Source organism: Anas acuta, chromosome 5 (assembly GCF_963932015.1).
Source record: "Anas acuta chromosome 5, bAnaAcu1.1, whole genome shotgun sequence".
In the NCBI taxonomy this organism is placed as follows: Eukaryota; Metazoa; Chordata; class Aves; order Anseriformes; family Anatidae; genus Anas; species Anas acuta.
This window is the reverse complement of record NC_088983.1, coordinates 33421388-33440173: the sequence shown is the minus strand read 5'-3', so window position 1 is coordinate 33440173 and position 18786 is coordinate 33421388. Positions and strand designations below refer to the sequence as shown.

The following is an 18786-nucleotide window of genomic DNA, read 5'->3' as shown; positions in this document are numbered from 1 at the left end:
CAGGACAGAGCTGCGAAGTGTCAAATATCTCCAGTAACAAAAAGTGTTGACATCCTGATGGTGTCTGTGGAAATGAGACCTATTAATATTTTAACATTGAAAAACACTGTGGCATAAATGGGGTAGCTTAGACATCCATAATGAATTTTGACTTTTGCTGCAGTTTGTCTTTTACCATAATCAGGTTTCTCCTATTTTCCTACTTTTTCTTGTTCTCCATTGTAGATAGTCTCCCAGAGGGCTCACATTGCTCTTTTGAAGAGGGTCCATGTAGCTGGACGCTGAATGAAACTACAGCATCTCCTTGGTCTATCAGGGGCTTTACTGAAATGATTCAAGGTCATTCATTTGTAGGGTCTACCTTGCAAACCACTGAAGGTAGGTTCCTCATAGTTCTCTCTCAGTATGTCCGCATGTGTGTGCATGTGGACAACAGTCTTGAACTTAGGTGTTTCTTTGATTAGTTTAAAATTTTTGGCACCACCCCTTTCTGAATCAAATTTAGCATCGGTATTATCTAGACTAATTTTAAACGTGGCTAAAATTAATTTTTGATCATTTGGAACTTAATATGAAACGTTCTGCAGCAAAGTTAATATGAATCTGTAGGAGTCTAGGATTTATCTTCACCTTCAAAAAAAACTACATGATGAATTCACTCTTCTCTATATATACCTCTTCTCTCTATTCTCTCTATAGCTCTTATGAGCTATGCAATTGCAGTGTACTTCAGCAGGAACATGATAGCTGCTGCATCACAAAGTAAAAATTGACCAACAGAACTAAGCAACTTGTAGAAACACGAATCTTCTGGAGACTCTTGTCAGATTCTGGCAGTGGGTTAGAAGGAGCATCACATGTAAATCTATCCCAAGACCAAGTGATAATACATATTCTGTGCTATAGAATACCACAGGAAAAAAAAATAAAAATCCCAGAACCATCAGCTTACTAAATAAGGATGGAGGCCAGACTCTCACATGTTCAGGTTTGAAGACACAAATATTCAGTACAGCTGAGTTTTTGGTTCACAGTTCCCTGTCAAAGTGAAGGGCATCCATATGATTGCCCTGTTTGTCTCTTGAGGGATTGTTTAAACTGTTCCTATGAACAAAGACCTCAACTAAGTAGTTCCAGTGCACAGTTTGTCTCAGCAAGAGTCATTGATGCAAATGGTGTAAGAATTAGGGTTGATTAAAGAGCACAGTGTAGATTGCTGAGAACCCTTGTATGGGAATATACTTGAATGGTTTCTGAGGTTTATGCACTCCTGTTCCAGGGAAGGGTTTGGGAAGTTTACTTTTGTGCTTCTGAAATCCACAATGAATGTTCATTTTATCTCATTGTAATAGATGTGCTCTTAAGACATGTTTCTACCATTCTCTCCTACTTAATGTGCTTCAGCACAATGATGTTAGTTTATCAAGAGGGTTTTATGTTGTCTTTTTATAAAGCAAAACGTTGTCTTTTTTTTTTTTTTTCCTAATTCACTTTTCTGTTCAAAGGACACTTCCTCTATCTGCGAGCAGAGAGCAATCACACAAGTGGTATGGCCAAGGCTTACAGTACCAGTTTACCAGCAAGTATTGCCACTGAAGATTACCAGGTATATTGCTCTGTCTAAGTGCTTTTGTGTAGGTAATCCTCAGGCTGCACACTGTGCAATATGCCCAATGCATAAAACAATGGAAGCAGAAGAGCAGACTCTACTGCCTAGCTCACTACTTGTAGAATGCCAGAAAAGAGACATGAGGGGCATTCCCTTTAAGTAAAAGCAGAAGTGCCAAATCAACTCCTAGATATGGAAAACTCCCTTGCTTAGTTGTACTGACCATTCCTCTGAAGTGAACCCAGCACCTGAATTGTGTGGGGTGTCCTTGGTTCATGGGAGAGGGATCTCGCTATCTGCGTGCATTGAGCCATTCAGTATACATGCTGATGAGACTTCTCTTTTTAAATTCTGTACCACTTTGCTAGGAATTAGCAAACTTGACAGCTTCCCTGAGAACAGGAGCATGACGTTTGTGGGGCATTAGACCTTCCAGGAATAGATGGGGCTAATAAACTTCTGTTCACGTTCTTCAGAAATCTCAGAACACGAAGGAAACCTGGCATGTATAAAATCACGTATCCTGCCTTCAGCCCAGATCCCTACAAAGTATAAGGGGAGATTCAGGATGCTGTAATTAAAAATATTAAATAATACTGAACTCATAACACTTAGGAAAATTAAGTTGCAAGTTTGAGTTGGAGTCCGGCCCTGCTAGGGGAAAACAGAAAGCTTTGATGCCTCCTAATTAGAGCTGGCAACAGAAAAACAGTGCAGGTGCCAAAAATGTAGCTTCAGCATTTATATTTGTTATCCAGGTCATTTGCTGGGTAGTTCCAACAAAATAAAATGTGCTTGGAGCTAAGTTTACACAACCAGGAGCAGTTACTATTGGTTATGGTTGTCATACAGGAGATCCAGAGCCATTCTTTCTTTCATTGACAAAGATTTGAATGCACATTTCAGGAGCAAGGAACTTCCCTTGGTTGTGCACATGCATGTGCTCCCTCTCTTGCTGGTGTTCTCAGCAGTTGAGTGCTCACAGCAGCAGTGGAAATGGCATCTCTTATCTGCGGCAAAATGGCAGTGGCTGCCTCACAGAGACAAAGAGTTCTGCTTCAAAATACTCTTTGATCTGGTAACCAAGTTGCTTACCTGCCATATGGGTGCTACGATTCAGATGGTGTCTGTGGCTTGGAGCAAGTATATAGACTGGAGTTTTTTGTCTGTGGAGGCAGCCTAGTTGCTCATTTCCTGAGCATTTGAGGCAGGGCCTCTCTCCCTTTACAGTGGTTTTGTGCCACGTAGTGCCTGGGTATGGATGGAGGCACATCAGTGCAACACATTAGGATGGATGGTTAAAATGGATACCTTAAAAGATGTGAACTGTTTCAACACCTTTGACAGGAAACATTAGGCTGGTGGGAATACTGAGGAGAAATGTGTTTAGGATTGCTTTCCTGCAATAACCCAGCTCTAGAAGAAGTATTTAATAATAAAGCATTTCTTGAGTTTAAGCCTGTGTTCTGCTCTACTAACAGTTGCTCCTGAAGGAAATAACAGTCACCCAGACGGTGTCTGAGGCCATTAATATAGACATTAGTATCTGCTGAACAGCTGCCCAACAGGAATGTCAGTCAGGGACTCCACTAAGAAAATTCTGTACCAGGAACAGTGATGAGTCACACAAAAGCATTGGGGGCCTTACTGTGTGTTATTAAACAGTTTGACTCAGAATCAAAGGTTTGGTGTCTCAGATCCCTAAGGAGGGGAGTAATAAATACTGCTCCCTTCTTATCAGAGGATATCATACTTTTTCTGTTCTTCCTCTATTACAGATCCAGTTCTCAGTGCATGTTTTTGGCAGCTACAATGGTACTGTCTCCTTCTCTGTCAGCGAAGAGATAAATGGAGCTCCAATAACCTTGCCAATGTGGGAAAGAGCAGGGAGCTGGAGTGATCACTGGTTTCTAGTCACTTTACCAATGCCAGTGCTTCAAAATCGGTAAGAACACCAGCAGCAGCACCCAGGGATATCCCTACAGGTTTAGTAAATTATTAGTGTCTTAATTGAGAGGCATGACTTTAATTCTTGCCTTCTTCTAGGACCATTTCTAATGACAAAATTAGAGGAGTACGGCAATTTTGCTTGCTGAGGAAGTCTTCTGTCATATTTACATATCTTCACAGGCACATACAGCTTAGGTCAGCACTTCCATGCATTTTCAAATGATGTTTAGGTTGTGCTTTCTCAGATTGATAGAATACACAGTTGTGCCGTCTAAGTGCGTCCTGTAGGGAAACAGGTAAACTAGCAAAAACTGCACTCTGTGTTCCTACAGTAAAAGCAACCACATGACTCAAACAAATGACTGTGGTAAAATCAGTTCAGCCAGTACAGCTGTCTAGTCTCAGGACTGTATCAGTGCAGCCTACAAAACGGAGATCGTTCATTGCTACATCACTTATGAAACAACCTCAGCAAAAGACTGTGGCCCAAATCAGACTTCCACAAGAGTGTGTATCACAGTTTTGGGTGTAAAAATATAGCACAACATCAAATGAAGTCAAATATTGAAGATTTCAAGAATTTCTGCCCAATCGATTTTTAATCATATATTTCTTCTCCATTTCATGCCAGTCAATTTCAAGCTATGAAATAATGTTGGCAGCAGGTTATTTTTCACAATACAAATGATTTTTAAATTGCTGCAATCTGTTTTTTGCATCTTCCTCAAGAAAGCCTGTCTCACATGACACTTTAGACCAAAAAAAAAAAAAATAATCAATCTCAAAGTGTATGCAGTGAATACTATAAATGAAAAAAGATCTACCTAATATTGGCAATAAAATAGTGTCTCAAAACTTCATGGATTAGAAGGTATGAAAGGATTGCTTGTAACTTCAAATGTTTCCCACATCTTTTTGTAAAAGGCTAAAAATTTGGGTCTGGGAGTGATAACAATTCAGATCCAAGCAGCAGTTAAGTGGAGAGAGGGTGGGAGAATGTTGTTCTACCCTTTTGCTAGTTTAATTTCATTATTACCTTTGGTCTCAACATTACCAAGTGTTCACCATATGCACCTTTGTCATGAATTATTCCATCAGAATAGGGTAGGTCTGCAAGCTGGCAGTGTAATTAATATTATTGTCTGGCAGTCTGGAGCCTGTGGGTAAGCATATGTTTAGTTCTGTGTATTTAAAGTTTGACCAGTGAATTTGTCCAGAATAGCTTTTTTCCTCAGGGTTTTTCATCTGGACCTAACCAGAGCAGAGTCTTAAGGGCTCTTCAGAGTTGTTAAAGAGCTTCTGCCTCCTCTGATAAATGGCCTCTTACGTTTGTTTGCAAAGACTGACTTCTGTATCAGCCCTCAGTTCTAAAGGGAAACAGATCTTCTCTTGCTATCCCTTCCATCCTGCCACAGGTTTTAGGGAGCACTAGCCAGTGCTCCATGAGAATAAAATGAAATTCAAATCCTGCTATGTATGAAAGAGTTGAGCACTCAGACAAAATGAAAGAATCAGTTAGGTCATGTGTTTCATGTATTATGACAGTCTGTTTCAAATAGTTAAATCTTGTTTCACCTTGTGTAACCTTCTTGTATGCCATTTTCAAGCAAATTTAAGAAGTGGGTAATTTATCATGTGACACAAAAGTGGTAGTTGCTATGGGTAGGGCTGGAACAGTTCAATCTAGCAAGCAGGCATGTGCTACCTGAGCTAATGAGGTGAGTGAAAACCATAATAAGTTGTAATTTGGTGCTCTGATCTCTAACAGAAATAGAATCCTAGAATCATTCCAGTTGGAAAAGACCTCTAGGAACATCTAGTCCAACCTTTAAACTAGTACTGACAAGTCCACCACCAAGCCATGCTACTAAGTTCTACATTCTCTGCTGGAAAGTTTTGCAGCTATTTGACCCAAGCGAGGAAACCCTGGTCTTTGTACTCCCAGGACACCTGGTTGCATCCCAAGCCTCTTGGATTGTTCTTGCCATGCTGCTACTGCCCTGTCTCAACTTCTGTTAGCCCTCAGTCAGCACTCTTCCTTGTTTTTGTACACTTGGTCTCTCTTCCTTCTCCCCCAAGCTCTCCTCTGTGAACATGTTTTACCTGTCTCACACTTCCAGTCCTAATCTGTCTCTGACTTCCTCCCTGGTTCTTGCTTCACTCTCTTCCAGCAGGTGCTATGTCTCTGTGTGGCTTTATACAAAGCCTGACTCCACTCCCTGCTCTAATGCTTCCTACTTTGCCTAGTCATCTCTTGCACTCTTTTATTTAGATGACCCCAAACTTACAGTCGAGGTTTATTCCCAGTCTTTCTGCTCCCATGGGCTACTTGTTTTTGTCTGAAGAACTCAGGCCCAAACCCCTTGCACTCTTTTATTTCTAACTCCCCTGCTGCCATATTCCCAGGGACCTCTCCAACTTCTCCAAGATTCCACCTTGTTCACTCTGTAAATCAGTTCAGTCAAGTTCTTTCTTCTGTTTGCCCAGATTCAGCAATACAATGAATGGTTATGGGAGAAAATACTGGATGACAGCCAGTAGCAAACTGGAAGAAGAGAAGCCTTGACAAGTAGTAGAAGGAGCTCATGGAGGAGGATATCTACATAGTTTTCAGCAGCAGATTCCCCATACTAGTTTATTTCTTGGGAAAGAAAGAAGACAAACTAAACAATTTGCTTCTCAGTCTCCCAGCTGGGCATCTAGCTACTTGAAAAACTGTTTCTGGTGATCAGTTGGCATATTCTCTCACTTAGTTCAGATACAAAGGGAAAAAAGCTGCTATCAGAAGAAAATCAGGCAGGTAGAAGACTAGACAGCAGATAGCTGGAAAGGGTAATATGTTAGAGCAGCAAAATGAATTCAATGAAAAGGAACACTGGAAACCCCTCTGGCTAACGCAGCACAGAGTTCAAAAGGTAAATTCCTCCCCTTTTTCTGAAGATAAAAGGAAGGGGATGCATAAAGAACCTAGAACTTATGCGATGTCTGTTTTCATGCACTGGGGATGAGGGTCATTCCCTAGGTTCCCACTTGTACTCAGCTAGAGCAGAAGTCTGTCATGTAGCACAGTGCCCCTCTCTTGTTCCAAGTCTGTGGACCGGATGCACTGGCTTGAGCTGACCAAAGCAATGCTGATACGGGTGTCTTAAGTAAGGAGTAGGTTGTGGTACTATAATTTTGGATCCTAGAAGTGCCCTAATCCTGGGCTCGAGGTGCTGTGACTTTCTCTTCCATCAAATATTCTGGGACTGTGCGAGGTCTGGAAATGCAGAAATATTGCTAAACCTGCTAATAAAACAGGCTTATGTAGGAAGGGGATCCAGTGGTAGGTACTCCTAAGGGAGTAGTCATCCAAGGGACCCTTGATTTGCTGCACCAACACTTAATCCCAGAGGATTCAGATTCTGGAGGTATTAATGCTTTCATTTAAGCACAAGGAGATATTCCTGAGTTGAGATAAAAGCAGCTTATCCCTAAAGATTTTGATTCAACTGTGCAACATCATATTAACTGTGGATGTTAATATGTGGGATGTGCATGTGACTGAGCACCGGCACAGGTTTCCCAGAGAGGCTGTGGAGCCTTCCTCTTTGGAGATCTTTGGAATTCATCTGGGCATGATCCTGGGCAACCAACTCCAGATGGCTGTGCTTTTGAGTAGGGGGGTTAGACCAGATGGCCTCCACAGGTAGATGCCAACCTCAACCATTCTGTGATTCTGCGACATGGCCCAACGTTGGGCTGGTGGGTGGAATATGCATGCGTGCTCTATTGCTGCTAATTTGGAACAAAGATGTACCTAGGCTGCAAGATTAAAGTGTTAGGCAGGTCAGTGCTTGATCTCTCATAAATCACAATTGAGCTTTGGCAGTGACAGCAGTACAGGTCTGCTCCATATGCTTTTAATAAGCTGTAAATGGACTGGACATCAGACATCTGTTTATTTCTGAAGTTTAATGAAAAATAATTTAGTCCTATCTGCTAGAAGGTGATTTTTTAGCCCATTTTATTTTCTCCTTTTGAATTCAGAATGTGGCAATGCACATGGGGCTTGACAGACTTCCTAGATAAGTAGCTAACACCTGGTCATGGTGGGAAAAGTGATATAGCCCAGAATGCAAACACTTCAGTGAGTTGTGGCTGAAATTTATAATGGCTTGACCTTCAGCTGAAATAAATTTGTCACCTTGTTGTTATGCTGAGTTATATTGTCCAAGGCTGATGCCTAAGATTTCTGTCTATTTGGATATTGTTGTTCTGTTCAGTTTTTATTTTGACAGTCTGCTTTGGGACAGTAAGAAGGAGATTTTTTTTCCATTTCTTTTTGCATGTGCCAAATTCTGTTACCATGATTGAATAAGAATGGCTGTACATTTATAAATATTTGTGAGATACGGTAGCTTGTGTTTCTACATGTGTGTGCAGATAGCAGGAGAAGTAGGGTTCTCATATTTGTTCCACATGAAATGTGGCATTATATGAATATTGGTTGGTCCTTACAAGCTGTTGGTATGTGGGTAAGATACTATCTAGCAAGCCTTTTTGGCTGCTCAATGGATCTTGTCTGAAGGAAACACGCTAAACTGTGATTATCATGATTGGTTGATAAGGGAACATTATATATGTGTGTGTGTGTGTGTATATGTGTATGTGTATATATATATATATACAAAAACAAACAAACAAACAAAAAAAACACCTTCTGTCTTCTCTAAAACTTCTGTCTTACTGAAAAGGTTTAAGCTGCAACTCCTGGCAACTTGGGGCTGGAATTCCCAGGCTGACATCGCTATCGACAATATTACATTTGGACTGGACTGCTTCAATGACGGTAAGTCACGCATTACAGAATCCCTTAAAGAATTTGGGTGGTGTAATCAGCATGCCACTGATTCAGGAGACATTTGTTCTGTTTCACCCACGGAGTGCACATGGTTCATTTGTGTTAGCTTTTACAGTAGAATGACATCTTATCTCAGATCTACTGAAGATTGAAAGTAGAGGTGATTTTACAGTGTGTTCATCCCCTAGCGTTCTTTCTTTTCTCTAATCTGGGATATTCTATATCACATAGTAGAGACCTGCCTGTGTGTCTTGGCAATAAACACTTGACTTATGCCTGAGGTTTAAGTGGAAGAATTACATCACATTGTTCTTCAGCAGTCCTCTATGACCCACACACCCTGACAACTGATAGCACAAGTGAATTTGTTGAAAACAAATGGGAAAGCCACTATATTTTAAGAGACAAAAGGAGGAAAATGGAGGAATAAAGTGTCTCTCTGATAGTAAAGTTCAAGTTGTTGAAACAAGTCTATTTTACCCTGCAAGGAGGTGCATCAAATGTCACTACCAGATAAATAATAGATGCATTCCTTTGCTTCGTTACTGCTAATGTGACTGATCACAATGTATTCCACTGAAGATGGAGCCAGTGCTCAACTCCAGAACATGTTAGCAAAAGAGCTGAATTTTCTTAGCAGCCGAGTGGAGTGAGGTTGGATACTTGAACCACCTGGAAATATTAGAAACTGCCCTCTTTTTGTCCATGGAGAAAAGACCCATATGCTCTGTAGTAAAATTACAAAAGAATATGAAACACTTAAATTGTGACTTCTGTTACAGACAAAATGTCCTGTACTACCCTTCACATGTCACCACATCCATTATGTCAGCAATGAGGGCAGGAGCATATCCCTGAAGAGACTGGCTGTAGCCTAATGTACCATGTGGGAAGGCTTATGTTAAAACTGGCATGTGTTAAAAGTTCTTCATTATCAAGAAGATAATGAAGCCCCTTTAACTTCCCACCTTCATCCAATTTGGTGTCATCTACTCTGTCCCTTTGCTCTGTGGGGACTGAGGACACCCTTGTATAAAATGCTGAGCATGCACATTTTCATTTGAAATTAAGAGGCAGAGGTGCTCATTTAGGGTAAAGTCATCTGTCCACTCCAGCTACTTAACACACCTGGCTCCCAAACACTTTGGGACCTTCACACTAACACTTTCTTTTGAAATCTGAGGAAATCTTTTGAGGAAACTGAAGAGAGTGATTCCAGATGCTCTTGTGCCAGCTGCCATGCATCCAGATGCTGTAGCTTACTGCTCTCCTAACAGCAAATACAGGCAGCAGTGTACCTGCAGAGATTTTGCTGTCTCTGTTGTAGGGACACAGTATTTGGCAAAGAGGTGGGGTATAAGTGCTACTGCAACAGTTTTATCAGAGCTTGTCCATTAGATAACACCCCCACCACCACCCCCACACCCCAGTTACTCCTCAATTTCAAATGCTATAAATCACACCAATGTCCAGGAGTAGCAGCCACTTACCCTATCTGAAGGTGTGACCCAGTTATGTGACTCATGCAGAAGACAGACATCATGAAGGAAATGTTTCTCGGAAGCCTTGTATTTGCCATTGTTCCTTGAATCCTCTTTGCAAATCGACATTTTCTCGCCTCTAAAAGCAACTCCCTTGCATTTGTCTTCTCATGACTTTAATTCAGTTAGGTTGCGGAGAAGCCCAGCAGCTCTGCTGTGCTTTAAGTAATGAAATTATTTCTCCCTAGCAAGGAGAGGTTTCAGATGTCAGAGATGGAGCCAATTAAGATCCAAGCAGTGAATTCTTTGCATGAGGGCAACAGGAAGGACATATGACAGGAAGGAAGAATATGCCGTTTGCTAGCATGTAAATATTAATTTCTTCATCTATTTCAATCCTGTAGTTCAATTGTTCTTCAAGACCCAGTGCAGACCTTGAAAGCCTTGCTTGTATGCATGCAATCCAGGAAAGAAGGTGGGGTCTTCTGTATCCCTCAACACCAGGAAGGAAGTATTGGTAATATTTAGGAGGGGAAGAAAACACACAGTAGTGAGGGAAGCTCACGAAATATCAATAAGGACTAAAAACCAAACATCCCATTTTTTTGGATGGCAGATACTTGGTGGGGACAGGTGCTTTCCCTGTGAGAAAGGCAAAATGAAACCATCTTCTGATTAATAAAATCACCCTGTGTGAGACAGTGTGACAGACCGGGTGACATGAGTCTGATATGCTGTGAGAACTTTTAGGGAACAAACAGAAAGATTTTATCCTTTTAGTTAGCCAGTGCTAAATATGGGGTTCTAAGGAAGACAGTCTAAACATGAAAATGTGAGCTGGCGTAGTGAATAGAATGCATCTGCATCATTGCTGTCCTCCTCAGTGCTTATGTGGTCACTGCTTTTACTGTTGCATTTTAATGCTCTGAGCATGGTATTGTTCCAGTTAATATCACAGCTCTGTGGTCTGTCAAAGTGCACTCTACTGCCCTGGCCTAGGGGTTACATTTCATTCTGCACGTCATTTACTCTTTCAAAGAAGGCTGTTTTTAATGTGACAGGACTGTCCGAAGAGAGCTTTGTATGGCATATCTCTAGTTTTTAACTTTGGAATCCCCAACCCAGCAAACCTGCCCTTTTTGGCCTGCCTGTCTCATTGCTTGAGGTGAATGGAGGTGAGTGGTTCAAGCTACTCAGCACTACCTCATTTGATTTATTCAGTAAGGTGTTGACTAGAAATACAGTTGGATCAGCCAAAAGGCTGGGGAATGGGGAGGCTGGTGGAGCTTCCTCATTCTCTTTTCCACTCCAGGACAAGCTGGAGAGACTTCCAGGATTACTCCACCTGCATCTGTGAGGTGGGATCTCTGAAGAGATCATGCACAATTTGGGGATACTGCAAGGCACCTCGTATTAATTCCTGCCCCCAAACCACTACATCTTTTTTTTTCTTTTTTCTTTCTTTTTTTTTTTTCTTTTTCATTACAGTCCCAGAGACAGAGAAGAGCTACTTGCTTTAGCTCTGTGCCTGCAGAAGTTTCCCCTTCTCCTTTACACTTCCTTCTGTCCCTCCATGGTTTGTGAGTCAACAGCATGAGCTAAGTCCTGGAGTAATGGAGTTGTGTGTTCTTCCTATTTTTCTGATATAAGCACACCTTAACATAAAGAATTTTTGTTCCTTTCTGTTCACCTATGGTCAATAATTTGGCTGTCAGAAGAGCAAGTAGAAGCTAAAACAGACTAGAGCACCAGCTTCTGGATTCCAGGCCTACAATATATTTGTAGAAAAATGCCACCTTACAGATTCATGTCTGGCAGCACATAAAGGATCATCCTTGTAAGAGTTAACAGCTCTTGTGGACAGGCTGATGCTCAGCCTGTCAAGCAGCTTGTGTACTGAAAACAGAGGAGACAGAAGCTTTCTTCCAGCATGTGAGGGTTTGAGACTGTTTGGAAAAGGAGGAAAGATTGTTTGTTTGGAAACAAAGCATTGCCTCAGGATACTCAGTTGGGATGCTGAAAAAAAATCCATGCAGACACAGACCGGGTCTGTATTTCGGGGACTGATTTACATTCCATCACTCTGGCAAACATAACCAGACTTCTTGTATGTCTCTAACTATCTAAAACTGTTTTGACCTATGCGATTCATAATTCAGTTCAGGCCTTGGGAGACCAAGCATATTTTCTGGCTATGCATTGTCTTTTTCATTTGGTTTTCCTTCTTGCCTTTGATCCAGTTCATTTGTTTTGGGTTAATTTCATTTTTCACTTGCTTGACAACTCCATCCATTGAAGTTCTCTATCTCAGTATGAACAGAGTGTGTCAGTACAAAGCTCCCTTTTACTTCCATCCATCAATGTGCATTCAGTCAGACCTAGGGGAAATATTCACAGGAGTACAAACACAGCAAGGTCACCATGCTTCAATTAGTTATTTGGCCTTTCTGACACAGCTAACAAGGGTGTTAATTATTGCTATTTAGAGTAGTGTCTTTGCAGCAGAGATAATTGTCCAGCTGGAACTGAGTGAGTCTCTTTTGAATAGAGCATCAAACAGCTGTTAGATTCTCACAACTGGAACAAATTGAAATATTTGTAATGTTTTTCAACTAATGAAAAATATTCAATATTAAATTAACTGAGGGCTCATAAAATGGAAGTCTCTCCTTTTTCTTATCATGATTTTCTAATCACAAAATAGATCTGCCTAAAAATGGGTAATTTAACTTTGGAAATAGGATGCCTGCAGAGTATAAAGAAAGTGTTCAGTTACTACCTTTTCCTGTTCTATTTGGTTATACGTGATGTTCTCAATGCATTCAGATGCTTTGGTTCAGCAGCTACTTTGAAGTCCCTCCTCTCCGAGATAGAGCTGATTTTTGAAGGTCTGTTTCACTGCTCATAAATGCTACCTTTTGCTCTGTTTTTCAAAAAGATTTGTCCAAAGATTTATGACTCCTGATATCACCAACCTTTACACGTGCACTCATTTGGCTGTCCACAATTGTCATTTGCTCCTTTGACCAGCACAGCATCAGTACTTATTATCTGTTCTCCCACACCATGTTTTCCCAAAGTCTCTTGTAATTGCAGACAGTGCAGTTTGCTGCCAAGGAGCTTATTTTGCAGGTAAGCCTCCATAGGATAACATGGGGAGTTTGTGTTCATGTTAAGTCCCACTGATTTCAGCACAGATAGAAGTAGGAAAGACAAAATATAGGCCCAAAAGAATGGAAAAAAATGCTGGATGTGTTCTGTCAAAGGTATTATTTACTTATTTTAACCAAATGCTTGCACTTCATTTGTTCATGTGGTTTTTAAATTTTCTTTCTCTCTTTTCTACCATCCTCCTGTCTCTCTCATCCATTCTACAAACTATTACAGGAAGACAAACAAATCATTTCAGTGGGAAGCGACAGTACCCACGGGAGATTAGTATCCCCGACGAGCATCTTCTGAACCCCCTGGAAGAGCCTTCCCTCCCAGGTAGATGATTCTGTACTGAAAAACTGTCTCTTGACTGTAAGAGGTGGGTCCCTTTGCATCTCCCATATGTGATCTGCCTGAGTGTGGTCTGCCTGACCTATAGCAACAGAGCAATGAAGTATAATCCTTCCCAAAGTTGTGGAGACCATGTCAGGTAGTCTCTGCTTGCTATAGGACAGCACTTTCCTGAAGTGCAACTCAGCAGTCCTTAAAGAACAAAATGTTTTAAAGGAAAACCAGAATCTTTAGGTAAAAAAGCTTAAAGAAAAAGCAGAAGCTACATGACTCAAATTCAAAACACACAAAAGACAGGCCAGGAGAGAAGGGTGTAGGACAGTTCAGGCAGGTGGGGATAGACAGAGGTCTACTGGGACTTAGTGAGTAGTGAAGCTGAACCTAATGGGTGGGATAATACAGTTGTAAAGATGAAGATCCAGGGAGGGAAATATGTGAAATAGATAGGAAATCCACTGAGGAGAGAAATTAGATGAAAAGCAAGGAGGACAGGGGATACTAGGGACCAGTTTACTGATAGCAGTCCAGTGCCACTCTGGAGGACAGATAACAGCTGCATGGGTGACTAGAGTTGGCTGACGGAGGACCTGAGGAGAGGAGGCTGGGGTTGCCTGAGGAGCCAGGCATAGAGAAGAGGCAAGAGGAGGTGACAAGACAGGACATATTAAGTTTGGAACACAACCAGTAAGTATTCAGGAAAGCATATTCTAGCACATAACCTTCAATGAAACGTAAGATTCCTGTGTTTTACTGCCAACAAATAGCTGTGTTCACCTGAGATGTGACAATCTATATTGCTGTCAGTTTCTTAGTTAGCTTACATGGCAGAGATTTCTGTAGTTTAGTTAACATTCTTACCCTACTGATCCATCTGTGTGTTGGCAGGGTGACATCTGTTGAGGATAGTTTTCCTTGTCTTTTCCTTTAAATAAGATTAGACTTTTATTTTTAAAAGGCTTGTGATTTTTACTGCTCTTTTAATCATTCAGCTCTTAAACAGTTCCATGTTGGTAAATCCTGTGCCACTTGATTCTAACCCTTGTGTGTGCAGCATATCGTACAGTATTAAAAACTTTTACTACATTTCATCAATGGTCACTAGTTGCAATGGCAGATATTTTCAACTTTAATTTCTGTGTATATGCTTCAGTCCTCACCTGGAAAGCTGAATAATACTTCCTTGTTTAATACGGGCATTGAAAAGAAAAAATTGGTAATGTCTGTGAGGGACTTGGATAACCCCCCTCAGAATCCCCTCCCAACCCCACAGTGATGCATTTATCTGCAGTCCATGATTTATTAAGCATTTTGCAGGAAATAAGGTGAGAGAAAAAGAGCAGTGACCATAAACAGAGCACTATTTGTGCTGTGACTAGAAAAAAGCTAGGATAATGTGGTAAAAGCATTCTGTGATCTTAAGGACAGTATCATAGTGAATTGTATTATGAGGGAACTGCATTGAAGTTGAACAGTTAAATTTATCTTTAGCATGTACCATCGTTCAAGTCCTCAGTATTGCAAATGTAAATTTAAGTATCTCTTTTTGTATAATTACTGTCACAAGCATATGATCAAATTGACCTATTCAGTTTTAAAGCCCTGTACATAGCCAATAGTGCTGCAACATGATCTTTCTCACAATCATCTAGTTTTTATGTAAAAATCATTAATGTCCTTTGTGAATAACAATGATGTGAATTTTGTTATCAAAGAATCACAGAGGAAACACATCAACAGGAAAAGTCGCTTATTTGGATGGCACTTGACCTCTAGTTAGAGTTCTGTGAGTTATTGCACATGCCTGAGAAATACCGGGAAGCTCATACCTGCCCTAACTCTGGCTGTTCTGCTTACAGGGGACACATCTGTTGTTCTCTGGTGGTTCACAACATGTGGTGCTAGTGGTCCACACGGGCCAACTCAAGCTCAGTGTGACAATGCCTATAAGAACAGCAATGTGTCAGTGACAGTGGAGAAAGAGGGCAGGCTTCGAGGAGTGCAAGTCTGGAGAGTGCCAGCCACAAACCGATACAGGTACATATCCGTGCTGAAGAGGTAGCCATTTATCTACTTCCTGGTTGTGGAGTTTCAGCAAGCATAAGTGGGAGACCATCTGTATTGAGGGGGTGAAGAGAACACCAACATAAAAAAGAAATAGCTGAAAGGATCTGTGTCTCAGCTACTGTTGAAACAGTGACTTAAGGGAGATTAGAACAGGAGTGACTGTGGGCATGCAATTAAATAGAAGTGCTACCATCATTTCAGTCCCAAAGCCTTGGTATTTTTGAGTTGGCCATGCCAGCTCATGCTGTTTGCTTCTGAAATCTGTCTCCAGTGCTCTGGCTTAGAGTTGATCAATCCTCTCGAGCGGCTTCAGCTGTGTGAGTATTAAAAAAAGGATGGCCATGAGATGCTGCAGCAGGAGCCTGCTCTGGAGCAATGCCTGTTTGGGAGTGCAGGCTGGGGAGAGCTCACAGATGGAGCTGCTTTGGGGAATGAGAAGCATAAGATTTGTCTCTTTAACTACACCCATTTCTTTCAGGATTTCTGCCTATGGAGCGGCTGGAGGGAAGGGAGCCAAAAACCACAATAAGAGGTCCCACGGGGTCTTCATCTCGGCCACCTTCCAGCTGGAGAAAGACGAGCTGCTGTACATCTTAGTGGGGCAGCAGGGGGAAGATGCCTGTCCTGGGGTGAGGGCTGCACAAGCACATGTGGGCAGACTTTGCAGATGAGATTCAGTGGGTGGCTTGGGGTTTGGCTGAACTGGTGATGAAAGACAGAAATCCCAGGATCCAGCAATGAAATCTAGTCAGGACTGGGAAGAACTAATAAACCAAGTTAGAAAGAATCTCAAAACAAATATAAAGAACTCTGAAAAGAAAAACGACTCCAAAACGTACAAACAAATGCAAAGCCCATAGGAACTTTTCTTTAAGCTCCTGGTATTTAAATTCTTCATCAGTTTTCTTCTGCTTATTTTAAGAGGGGAGCTACTAGGCAAGAGTTGTGAGCTCCCTCTTATTTTTCTGCAGCCTGGATTTCTTTCTGTCTGTCAGGATTTCAGATAATTTTCTGTTATTTATGGAAGCATCTACAAGCCCTAAACAACATTGTGGCTGCACTTTCTTAGACGCTCTAAGCTTAGAGACAAATATCTAAATCCAAAGCCTATCAAAACCAGTGGGAATCTTTCCACTATCTACAGTAGCCCCTGAATTAAATGTATGTAATGGCAAAAGAAAACTACTCATGATGAACAGAAATTGATGACACAAATGGTTATACATGTGTCTGCTAACACCAGATTCGGTGATCTGAAAGTCCTTTTTATCAGTTAGGCTCAAAAGCTATGTCTTCAGCATGGATTCTTTGTTATTACCTCTTTCCAGAAATGTGATCTGCCAGCCCATGCCCAGGAACTCTTTTCCCAACAGATAGACTACTATGCAGATAGACTGTTTTCTCTTTTCCTCACAGATAGACTACTGTGCAGACAGTTTTCTCATTTCCTCACAGATAGACTATGAAGTTTTGGGGATGTGTATGTTATTCTTGGAGGCATTCAAAGTTCCCATTAATCTTGCCCAGAGCATATGACGTCTTTCCCAGATACTGCAACTGATTCTAAAACCAATGTTTCTTCACCTTAGATAGCACAATAATTACGTCTATCTAAATAAAACATACATTTGTATATCTGAAGTTCCCTGATAAACCTAGATAGTGGACTATCTAGGCTTAAGTCATCGTCTTCAAAGATTCCTTTATTACCCTACATGTATATTTTGTGAATTGTTCCTGAAATGGCAAAGTATATCCCAGTACAACCTCCCTTTGGAAGATGCTATTGTAAAGTTTTCCCATCTTGGCCCAACTTTGTTTCTGGCTTTGGAAATCCTGCTGAGTGTGTATGTTAGTAACTGATGTGTTTGTTCCTTTCTGTGAAGAAGTTCTGCAGCTACAAACATTCACTCTACCTCAGATTTGCCCCAGTTGTTTTTCCCCAGTCCCCAGCTATGCTGCCATCCTTAGTCCTCTTCTTTGAATGAGAGGACACAGGCAACAGAACTGTCACCATGCTTCTGGCCTAGATATGTGACGTGATCTACAGACATGGGGATTTCACGTGAACTAAGCTAACAGTTTCTGAAATTGTTCAGAATTTATCATCTAACTGAAGCTGGGCAGATTTGCAGTCATTGCAACTCGTGTAACTAAGTGTACACAAAAAAAAAATAATCTAAGGTGGCCAAAGGTTCTTCACTTTTTCAACCTTTTCAGTGTCATCTAGTACTTAGCAGGAATAAAAAGCTGGGACTCCAGATACCTCTTCCAAAATGTGTAATTGGTTCACTGTTAACTATATTCCTGTCACCTCTGTCTGCTTTATGCATTTGTGACCTTGAAAAATAGGTAACAAGTATAGAAGTAAGGAAGGTCTGAGAATTAATCCATAATTCAAATACGTTTTAATGTTTTTGGATATAAGATGTTCTAAAAATGCAGGAAAAATTATGTGATATCAATAATGAGCTAATTGCTGTAATACGTTCTAACTGTAGCGTTTCTATTTTTAATTGCATACGTGGCATAAGTTTGTAAGTCAGAGGTAACAGACAGTTCCATCTCTCAGCTGTCGGTCCTTGTAGAAGAGCTCATCTTCCATATAGATAATATATATACTGATTTATGTGTGTTTGACTAGCATCACAAACAGTATTACTATACTGAAATAGATAAATCTTAAGAACTGGGCCTTGCTAATATATGAGTGTTTCTCTTGTTTCCTCTCAGGCCAATCCTCAAACCCAGAAGATCTGCTTAGGGGAGTCATCTCTCATTGAAGAAGATTATAAAAAAAGAAAAGACATGAAGGACTGGGCTGGAGGAGGGGGTGGTGGAGGAGGAGCAACCTATGTCTTTAGAGTAAGTATTCCCTCTTTCCATCCAATCTGAGCAACATCCAGCAGAGCAACTATCTTTCACTATCTATCGTGACATATGATACTCAGTTCTTAAAAGAAAGTGATGGAAAAGGAATGTCTTTTTCTCTTCCCCCCTGTCCCTCTCCACTCTTTTACTGTGTCTCTCCCTGTCTTTTTGTCCTTTTAATTGAAATTCTTCATCCCTTTTCATATCCTTAATCATATTTGTCACTGTCACTAAGGAAGCTGAACTGGTTCTTCAGTTCTTGACACCTCAGGTCCGGGAATCACACCAGGGTCCTCTTTTAATACTGGCAGAAGTCCTCCAAAAAAAAAAAAATAAAAAATCACTAGTATTCAATTTGACAGTTACTATTGTAAACAGAAACACTGTGTAAAGCATTTTTATAATGCAGTCAGGAAACGATCAGTAATATTACCTTGGCATTTGGCCACTCTTCTTTGGGTTGC

General features: G+C 40.9%; 1 protein-coding gene across 1 annotated transcript in view; it reads left to right on the top strand.

The window, feature by feature from the left end:
• The window catches only part of LTK (leukocyte receptor tyrosine kinase), a 156508-nt gene that overhangs the window by 114282 nt on the left and 23440 nt on the right, over nucleotides 1–18786 (top strand). Inside the window, exons 8-15 of the mRNA XM_068684266.1 lie at nucleotides 226–378; nucleotides 1506–1606; nucleotides 3388–3554; nucleotides 8296–8390; nucleotides 13271–13372; nucleotides 15244–15421; nucleotides 15930–16080; nucleotides 18185–18320. Coding sequence (XP_068540367.1) covers nucleotides 226–378; nucleotides 1506–1606; nucleotides 3388–3554; nucleotides 8296–8390; nucleotides 13271–13372; nucleotides 15244–15421; nucleotides 15930–16080; nucleotides 18185–18320 — 1083 coding nt within the window. The remainder of the gene's footprint in view (nucleotides 1–225; nucleotides 379–1505; nucleotides 1607–3387; nucleotides 3555–8295; nucleotides 8391–13270; nucleotides 13373–15243; nucleotides 15422–15929; nucleotides 16081–18184; nucleotides 18321–18786) is intronic.